Here is a 10,516-nt window from a genome sequence, read left to right on the forward strand (position 1 = left end):
CAAATTTGTGAGGGCTTTTATAAAGTAAATAAAATTTAAAAAAATAAGAAAATAATTAAAATGAAGGTTTTTGAGAGAATTGGTGATTTCAAAAATAATGTGTGAATCTACAAATCACATTGTTTTTTTAAACTGTGTAACCACAGCTGGTGGGGGATCATCGAAACCGGAATCTGGACCGCGGGGAGAGCACACACACACATGGGCGCATCTCTCTCCGCAGGTTGATCGCACGGAAGAACCGCGGCGCTAATTACGTTTGAGAAAGAGCAGGACTGCACGGAGAGGGGATCGATATCGATTGGAACCTTCCCCCATACGAGTTATGCCCATGGGCCAAAAGGTGTCGCGATCAGCAACAACTTTGGTGACAAAGTAGCAGAGGATGGCTAGAAGGTAGTTGCAGGGTTGAATTCGAAGTCTTAAATCTAAAGATTGATGATGGTTTGAAAAAAATGACGGTGATATAAAAAATAATCAGAAAATTTAAAGATCTTTTTGTTCAAAATTTTAATCTAGATATGTACACAAACTTCCAGCAACTCATTCAACCCTGTCCCTGCCCAGTTCACGCGACCGCAAAGAAGCGCCAAACACCTCCTGAAGCAGCAATGAGGCTGTGCGTTTGCGCGACACTCTTGACTGCAGAAATTAATTTCTGCTCTTGTTTAAAGCACCACCCCGTGCGCTAGCCGGGGATTGATCTGTAACGGTCAATAATCTAGTTTTTTCGCACACGCACACACACACACTCGATTCGCATCCAAACTTGTTTCTTCTTCGCTCAAGAGGTTTTGCTTTATTTTTAGAAAGTTCGATTAAATCATTATCACGTTACGCTATTTTAATTGTTCCTTTTGGTCATGTATTGCAGCAAAGAGGAGGGAAGACCGCGCGCGAGAGAGAGAGACGGGGACATTTAAAATAATTTGCAACCGATTATGGCTTCTGGTGCGCAAGCATGGCAATCGATCCGGATTGAAACGTGACGCGGACGCGCGCGCGCTCAGATTCCAAGTGACAATGTTGCCTACTTCATCAGGGGGAAGGAATGTGAGAAAGGAAATGACCACGTTTGAGCCGTGCGAAATAAAACTAAACTAAAGCGAGATAACACAGGTACTTGAGGGATGTCCAACGCCGCGGCCACCTAGTTGGCCTCGATCATCTGGTCCCGCACAAAGATGTGCGAATCCGAAATGAACTTGCCGTTGTGCACGATGAAAACACTCATCAGGTCGTTGTACTTGAGGTCGGGAAGGAGCTGCAACAAAATAAAAAGTTCTTAAATTCAACCTCCAACTCCACCTCCGAAGTTCCCACCTTGGGCGTCACGAAAAAGTACTGCGACTGGCCCGGTCGGCACGTTTCGTCCACCAGCATCTCGAACACCTTGCGCTCGTTGCGCGGGTCCATGCCCTGGTTGATCTCGTCCACGCATCGGAACGGGACGTGGGTGATGTGCTGCAGCGACAGCGTGTAGATGGCGATGGCGACGGCCCGCTCGCCGCCCGACTGGACGTGCCGGTCGAGCGCCTGCAGCTTCTCCGCGTTGCGGTACTTGACGCGGATCTGGATGCCGTACTCGTCGTAGTCGCGCTGGGGGGTAGTAGAGTAGAAGAAAAGGGAAAATTAATCTGGTTTTTCACAAGAATTGATAATTACTTGCATCGAACTGCTTGCAGTTCGGCTATAGTGGAAGGAACTGTTTCAATAAAAGTCGTTGTGCAACCTGCACAAAACTCAAGCTAGCAACACAATCAACGAGAACATCGAAGCGAAATGCTTCAACTGTGGTGGCTACGATTCGACGAAGAATCGGAGATGCCCAAAACAAGCTGTGTTTGTAAAGATTCGGCAGCAAGCGGCGACGAAGCACCAATCAAATTATCGCAAAACACCATCAGCTTTTACGAACGTGGCGTCATCAGGAGCGGAATCTACTCAAAATCCATTTTTGAATTCCCGACATTTTACTAACATATTAAGAACCTCATTGTCATTAATTATCAAAATAATTATTTCTAACTGAATATCTTTTATTAAAATAAAGCCATCGAACAAAATTAAGCAGCAAATTAAAAAATTAACTATTGACGGTTTTAGTAAAAAAAAAAAACTCAATTTGAGAATTAATTTCTAAAAAATAATTCAAAAAAGTAAGCATTCATTATTTTGATTCAGAGAGAAAACTAAACAACTTCAGGGTGACCACTGAAATTCCTTTTTCAAATTCCCGACTTTTTTCCAGACTTTTCCAGAATGTTCAAATAATAGGCATTTCTTATCTAAAGAATGATTTCAAACAAAAAACGTTCTATAAGAAAAGTCAATATTAACCAGAGAAAAAAAATCTCAATGAATTAAAAAAAATCCAAATATAGGCATTTTTTGAAAATACAGAAACTAAACAACAAATCTCGGGTGAGTTTTCAAAAAGCCGTAAGAGCCACCGTGACCTCCTTATTTAATAAAGAAAGCTTCAAAAATGTAATTTCATTATCATGATTCAGAGTAGAAAAACAAACAATTAGTCTTTTTTTTTTTTTTTTTTTTTGGGAGGGTGATCCAGCCGCACATCGTTGATGTCGAAACCTCTAAACTGGGCCCTCGTCCTGTTACGTCCGTCAGTAGTCTTGTCGTACATTACAACTAGAATCAGATCTGCCAATGAATTAGTACACTTCGACCAAATAAACACTGACGCTGTAAGGATCTGACTCTAGAATAAATGCACAGTTGTGTGTTATTCATAAGTCCAAAATGTTCAATTATTCATATAAGTTCAAATATTCATTTGCGGATAACTACCTAACTTGAATTGGATACAAGATTTAAAGCAACCTATCCGAAAGCTACTCTTATCTCAAATCCCCGACATTTTAATTAATAGCCAAAAAAATCTAGAACGTTTCTTTTAAAACCTGTCTGGCTTCTTAACAAAAAAAAAACACAAAAAAATAGATTAACATTTCATATTTTACAAGTCGTGAATTGAAAAAGAGACGACCATTTGATCGTCAGAATTCCAGTAGATCCTCGATTCGCAACAATGGTCGATACAATCATAATCCGATAGTCGTTAGTTCAACAGATCAACGAATTTAGTCCGATATCATTTCACTATTGATTGATCGAGACTCTATGGAAATTTTGACAAATCAGAATGGTTTTTATGCTACTTGAATGAAAATCACCGATTCTGATAGAATTACTAAATTCACTGTTACTTATTTTGTCCCTAAATAACTAAAGGCAAAGTATAAAAAGTTGATATTTATAGTTAAAATCCTATATTCTACAAACACTATTTTTTTAAACCAGCATCCTAACCTGACACCCACATTAAGATAGGGAAAAATCACATATGTAGCGGTTCATTGTACAAATGTGATATTTCCACTATCAGAGAACCTCCTTGTCTCGATGACAGCTTACCGGCCATCGATTAAGCCCTGAGACTACGCCAAAGTGGGTTCTCGCAGCATGAAGTGGTGTCCATGTGTAAAAATGGAAGCTTCAGCAATATACTGAACACTTCGATTTTAATTCCACATCGAATCAAATCATACTCTTTGCCAAACAAGCATCAAACCTATGACACTCATTATGACAAAGCCCAGGGAGAAAAACAAACAATTAGTCTTTGAAAATATAATCGAAAGTTCAACAATACTTATAACTTCCATGGTCTTTTTTTAAATCTGCAAACGTATAGTTTTTGATATTTTTTCAACTTCATCATCATTTTAAATCAAAGAATGATTAAAACGTAATTGCTGTTATTATTCATTCAAAGGATTTAGAAAAATGTCAAGGAATTCATTAAAGAAAATGTTTTTGCCAAGTTCCGTTTTTAATTATATGTAATTTTTGATATTGAATTTTTTAATCAATGTTAATTTTTCTAGTGGTCAGTATTTAACTGTTTTTTTTCAATGAAAATTCAGTTTGATATGATTTCATGTTTTCCCGCTTATTTTAAGCGACTGTTTGAAGAGACAATTTTTTTTAAATAATTATGCAAGAACTCAACATTTTTTGGATTTTTTTTTGCAATTTCATTATTTTCTTTATGTTTTCAAAACGTAAAAATCATTTTCAATTTTGGATTTTATTCGAAATTTAAGTTTGCCGCAAACTGAAAATCAAGCTTTATCTATGGTAGGAAATTTACCCATACTCACAAAAAAAGTTCAAGGGCAACATTTGGAAAAAAAACACATTTTAAATTACTTTATGAATCTAGTTAAACAATTACAAATATTTACAAAAAAAAAAACTATTGCCAAACTCAAGTTCGAATCCTGTTTCAAATATTCAATTATGTGACAAAATGGAATAGAATCATAATTCTAAGCTGGCCATTACGCTCTATTTTTTATATTAGTTTTTCATCAACTTTACCTCTTGTTTTGTGAACAAAAATTATTTTTGAATATTTTTGATTTCATATTTCAAAATATCTTGGAATTCGTTACCAAGCTATCTTTTTAATTTGGAAAGTTTTGATTTTTTTTAAATCAATGTTGATTTATCGAGTTGTCAGTTTTTTTTAAAAGAATCTCTACAACAAACTCCTAAAAAATACTTAAAAAATGGAAGCACTCATTTTTTATAAAGAGTAGAAACATAAACAAATAATAGTCTTTGAAAAATAACCGAAGGCTTAAAAATACGTATAACTTCATTGTTGATTTTTTAAACTGGTTAACGTACAGTTTTTTATACTTCATTTCAACTGAAAATAGTAAAAAGTTAAAGATAACTGAATAAAGCATTTTATTTTTAATTTTACATTATTTAGAATCAAAGAACGCTTAAAAAATAATTACATGATTTCACAGAATTAAGAAAAATATCTAGAAAAACGCCTAAAAAAATTAAGTTCTCTTCTAAATTTTGATATTTTTTTTATAAATGCTGATATATTCAGTTGACAGTATTTAACTGTTTTATTTTTTTTTTCCAATAAAAAATTCAGTTCGATAAGATTCCATGTTTTACAACTTACTTTATGCCAAGAGACAAATCGAAGAGACAAATCTTTTAAACACATTTGCAATAACTTAAATCAAAATTTCTTTAATGTTTACAAAACGTAAAAAAAGTTTTTCGACTTTTCATTCAAAGCGAACAACGATCTAATTTCATACGATATTTAAGTTTTCCAAAAACTGAAAATCTAGCTTAATCTATAGTAAATTACCCACACTCACAAAAAATGTTCGGGGTAAACCTTTGGATAAAATAATTTAAATGACTTGATGAATTTTTTCCACAAAAAGCATTGCCAAACTCAAGCTGGAATCTTTTTTTTAAATATTCAATCAATATTAAAACAGAATCGTAACTTTACGCTGGCCATAATCGTTAAAATTATGTTCTATTTTTCTATTAGTTTTTTCATCCACTTTGTCGCTGTTTTTAGTTAAATTTGTTTGATAATCAGATTTTGTTTGATAAACAATAATTAATGAAAAACTGTTGATTCATAAAAAATATTATGAAAAATTGTTTCAAAAGCATTCAATATTTAATAGGATTTTTAATGTCTTAAATGGCATTTTCATTCTAAAAAAGATTGAAATAGTGAAAGGTACCTTAAATTTAAAGAAAGTTACTAAAGAAAACTTGAGTGAATTTGATTTGAAAATTGTACAAAATATGACAAAATTATTCGAGTTAGCTTGGCTTTCGTGGATTTGGGCGAATTTCCGACTTTTTGCCGACTTTTTTCCGATTTCCTGACTTGAGTGGCAACCTTGCCGCTTTAATTGCTCGGACAACCTCCGGGTCTGTCTCTAGATGCGTTGCCATCTGGCTCGGTTCTGAGATGCTTCTCTCCAATTTCGATTCCCACACTTTCCAGATCTTCCTCCAATTGGTTCAACCCCCTCGCAAGTTTCAACCGGTAACGAGTTCACCGGATTGATAGTCTGGTTTGGATGGCGCGCATCCAGCGCGTTCGGCATTCTTGCGACTTGTCCGACCCACAAGCCTTCCGAATACTTGCCATGCCGTAAAATTGCACCCGCTCGTGGATCATCATTCTCCGCCACAACGAACCGAGATTCACAAACTCCTCGACAACTTCGAACTCGTCCCCGTTGATCGTCACGGTCGGTCCTAAGCGAGCCTGCGGGCGACGGTACCGGATCTTGTTGACCTCAGCCAGGCGTTGGCATAGCTTTGCCACCATCACCAGGTAGTGGTTCGAGTCGATGTCCGCACCACGGTAGATTCTGACGTTAATTTTGTCCGAGAAGTGCCGACCAACAATGAGAACATGGTCGATTTTCGTCTCCGTGTCGTTTGGTGATCTCCAGGTGTACTTGTGCCGGAAAAAGGTACTGCGTATGGTCATGTTTCGATAAGCCGCTGTAACCGGTCTGAACTCCTCCTCCTGGCCAACTTGAGCGTTTAAGACGCTGATGACAATCTTGACGTCGTGTTTTGGACACCTCCTGTACTCGCGATCAAGAAGCTCGTAGAAAGCGTCCTAGTCATCGACGTTGCTTCCCATGTGCGGGCTGTTCACGTTAATGATGCTCAGGTTGAAGAATCGGCTTTTGATTCTCAACCGGCACATTCTGTCGTTGACTGGCCACCACCTAATCACGCGCTTCGACATTTCGCCCAGCACGATAAAAGCTGTCCCCAGCTCGTGTGTATCACCGCCGCTCCTTCCCCTTTTAGCACACCTCCTGCAGCGCCACGACTTTGAGACCGCGGAGCCGCAATTCGTTGGATTCTTTCCAACGGTCGCTCCCATCGTAGTTGAGAGACCTGCAGTTCCACGTCCCGAGTTTCCAATCCCTGGATCCCCGAATATCGGGTCAGCGATTGGAGCGGCTCGCATCTGGAGCTCTCTGCACTTGGGGTTTACGGCGAGTGCGTGAAGCCATCACCAACCTCCTGTCTCGCCGGAGGACCTTCGTACCAGGAGTTTTTAGAGTCCCCCCTCCCCCTAATCAACTGAAAATAATTCGAAATGCATTTTCCTGCGTTCATAACCATATTTAGCATGCTTGAACTCGCTATGAGTTCCTCCACCCTTGCTCCGAGTTCCGTATTTAAAAGATGATTATGAGCGTTGAACTCGAATCCCAACTCACCTCCCCATTCCTGGTGATCTCCACCTCGCCGGCGAATCCCATCGTGCTCATAAACCTCGAAAAGTTCCCGTTGATGACCTCCGCGACCCGGTTGATCTCCGGATACCACTGGTCGTGCAGCCGCTGCAGTTCCGCCTCGAGCGCGTCACTGTTCTTGGTCGAATCGTTGATCGCCGCCCGCAGCGATTCGATCTCCCGGCAGCGCGTTTCGTACTCCTCCAGGATGTTCCCATTGTCGCGGGACATGCAGTCGATGCGCGCCTTCAGCTCCTCCATGTGGTTCTCGAGCTCCTCGAGTGCGCCGGGCAGCTTGTCGAACTCTTTCTTGAACGGGAACTGATCGCTGTTCGGGGTTTGGTTGTTGGTCAGGGTTTTGGCGAATGATTGCTTGCGTTTTAGCTTTTCCTTGATGTCGTCGAATTTGCGCGTCATCATGTCGTGCGTTCGCTTGGCCGCGTCCAGCGCGTCCTCGGCGGAACGGATCTCCCCTTCGAGGTCGGCGTTCTTGGTTAGGAAGATTGACAGCTTCTGCTTGTAGACCTCGTGTTTGGCTGTTGCGAGAACGTACTTTTCCAGCATTTCGACTTTGTTCGCTTGTACTTGTAGCAGACTTTCGATAATCTTCTTGCAGGACGCTTTGGACTTTTCCTTTTCCGTGTCAACGTTGACTTGGCGTCGCTGCAGGTCGTTGCACTTTTGCTCGAGTCGCTTGATCTTCTGCTTGCACTGCTGGTAGTGGTTGAACTTTTCATCGAGCTGGCGCCGTTCGGCGGTCAGTTCCGAGCACTGATCTTGGATTTGCTTGAGCTGGTTTTCGATTTCGCCGCGATGGTTACGGATTTTGTCGCACTCCTTGACGAGCCGCTGCAGGGCACGCTTGCGCTCGTTCAGCAGCTCCGGATCGACGTTTTTGTTGAGCAGGTTCAGCTGGTGCAGGTCGTCGCAGCGGCTGCTCTTTTCACCCGTGTAGCGTGACTTGGACACTCGGAAACGGTTCCGCGGGGTAAAGAACATCTGAATTCCGTCCGGGATTTGGGAGGTGTGCTTGGACGTGTCCTCGACGCCGACTGGAACGTTGTGCAGCTGGTACGATTTGCACAGAAAGTTCAGGATTGGGAACGGTGCCTCCACCATGTCGATAAGGTACGACTGAAAGCCGTAACGGGCGAGCTGCTCGATCGGGATTCTCGGGTGGTAATTGAGTTGGTCCGCAGGTTCGGAGAACACCGCGTTCACTCCTTCCAGCTTCATCTCTTGGCGAACCTTCCGCAGAAACAGCGCCATATCGTCCCGGTCCTCGCAAGTGAACGCGATCAAGTCTCGCTTGCCGATCGTATTCTCTAGATACTTGGCGTTCTCCGGGTTCGGCACGTTCAGTTCCAGGATGATGGGCTCGTAGATCTTCCCTCGGAACAGGTTTTCGTTTTCACGCAGCCACATCGTCGCCTGGTAGGCAGTCTCGAACTGTGACTGCAGCAGCCGCATCTTCAGTTGGCCAACGTTCTCCAGCGACTCAATACGTCGCTGAATGCCGACCATTTCCGGCTTGAGATCCGTCTCGATCTTCTGGTTGAGCTCGTTCCGGCGACTCATCAGCAGGTCACATTCGCTGCGCAGCTTTCCGATGCGACGATCCAGATCCTGCTTTCGCTGGCCCTGCTCGCCCTCCTGGCCAACTTCCTGCATGGCGATTTTGCAGTCTTGAATCGCCAACGAGAGTGCCTTGTTGGCCTGCTCCATCTCGTTTTGACGATCGGCCGCCGCCGAGATCGCATCTTGCAGGTCACGATTCTGCTTCCCGATCGAGTCCTCCAGCTGTTCCGACTTTGTTTCCATTTGCCGCAGCTGGCCCGAGTGCTGCTGCATGTCATTCTGCTCCAGCTTAATCTTCCCGTTCAACTCGTCCTTGGTTTTGTTCAGTTTGACCGCCTTGCTCTTCAGCGGATCCACCTTCTTCTTTTTCTCGTCCATGTTCCGCTTAGCCAGCTGCAGGTCGTCCTTCGTCGAGTTGTAGTCCAAGAACAACGTCTCGTACTCCAACCACGCCTTCCGGGCGTTGCAAACTTCCACCTCCTTCTCGTACTGCTTGCGCACCTTCATGTTTTCGATCTGAACGCGAAGAGCTTCGTTCTTCGCTTCCGCCTCCTTCAGCTTGGTCGCACAATCCGTGTTGGACTTGCTGACCGTCTTCTGCTGCTTACGTTTGTCCATCAGCTCGTCCATCAGTTCAATCATCCGCGGAGCGCAAACCGACGCCTGCGTGTTCAGCAACAGTTCGCGCGGATTCATCTTGGTAAAGTCCTGCACCCGGTCCTGGGGCAGAAACTGGCACAGGTTATCGATCTGGATGTTCAACGCCCGAATGCGCTTCAGGTACTCCTTGTGCGACACCTTCGTGCCGTCGATTTCGAACCGGTCCAGCCCGCTGCGATCGAACGTCCGGTTGAACATGATGGTTTCACGCTTGGCGTTCTTATAGATCGCCACCTCGACCTTGGCCACCTCTTTGCCGTTCTTGATGTAGTCTTCGATCTGTTGAACAAATGTAATGTAATCATCTTAATCAAACTAAAGCTGAAAAGAAAAACTCACACTCGAAGACCGGGACAGCAGCTTGCAGTGGCCGCCCATTCCGAGCACGACCGCGGCCACAATCGTCGACTTGCCGGTGCCGTTCGGCCCGATGATGATGTTCAGGTGCTCATCGGGATAGAAGATTGCGACGTCGTAGGTCCTACAATCGTAAATCAGTGTATCAGATTTTTTTTTGCCCATTAAATTAAGAATCAAAACCTACACAAAATCCTTCACGGCGGTGGACTTGATCTTGCCCACGATCGATGCCATCCTTTTCCGGAATGATCGTGAAAGTTTGGCCTAATTTCGAAACAAGATTCCAACAAAAAAAATGTAAACAAAAACAACCGGTGAATCAGACGGAACGCTTTGTTCGAAAGTTACACCTCAAAAAGCAACAAATTAACAAAGGAATTCACTAAACGTAACAGCACTGTAACTTGTAACGAAACAATGTAACAAAACTACGGTTTTTTCGTTTTTAAGCACAAATTTAAGCCAAAAGCGGAGCAGCAAGTTGAACGTTGTTGTGCAAATTTGGGAAGTTGGCGCGTTTTTGCCGTTGCCTGCATTGTTTTTGTCAGCGCTGGGGTGTCAGATCGCTTGCATGGAAAGTCTGTACGGGACCGCGTAGAAAACTCTGTGCATAAAAACAAACTTCGTAACTTTGCTAGTGACCGATAGGTGGCAGTGCTGCTTGAGAACGATTGTAGCGCTCTCTAAATCGCGATGTTTGAGGTTTGAAGAAGGAGAGAGTTTCCGCTAGTGAAAAATAGGTGGCAAACCCAAAGTAGTAGAGACGTAAATTTAAAAAAGGGGTT

General features: G+C 42.6%; 1 protein-coding gene across 1 annotated transcript; it reads right to left on the reverse strand.

The window, feature by feature from the left end:
* Window positions 1–502: 502 nt before the first annotated feature.
* Window positions 503–10,263, reverse strand: LOC6045107 (structural maintenance of chromosomes protein 5). The gene is made up of 5 exons (XM_038254633.1): window positions 9,916–10,263; window positions 9,711–9,852; window positions 7,119–9,650; window positions 1,324–1,599; window positions 503–1,264 (listed from the first exon to the last, which is right to left on the reverse strand). The coding sequence occupies exons 1-5, from the start codon at window positions 9,963–9,965 to the stop codon at window positions 1,151–1,153; spliced, it is 3,114 nt and encodes a 1,037-aa protein (XP_038110561.1). The 5' UTR covers window positions 9,966–10,263; the 3' UTR covers window positions 503–1,150.
* Window positions 10,264–10,516: the final 253 nt, after the last annotated feature.

Source organism: Culex quinquefasciatus, chromosome 2, assembly GCF_015732765.1.
Source record: "Culex quinquefasciatus strain JHB chromosome 2, VPISU_Cqui_1.0_pri_paternal, whole genome shotgun sequence".
Lineage (NCBI taxonomy): Eukaryota > Metazoa > Arthropoda > Insecta > Diptera > Culicidae > Culex > Culex quinquefasciatus.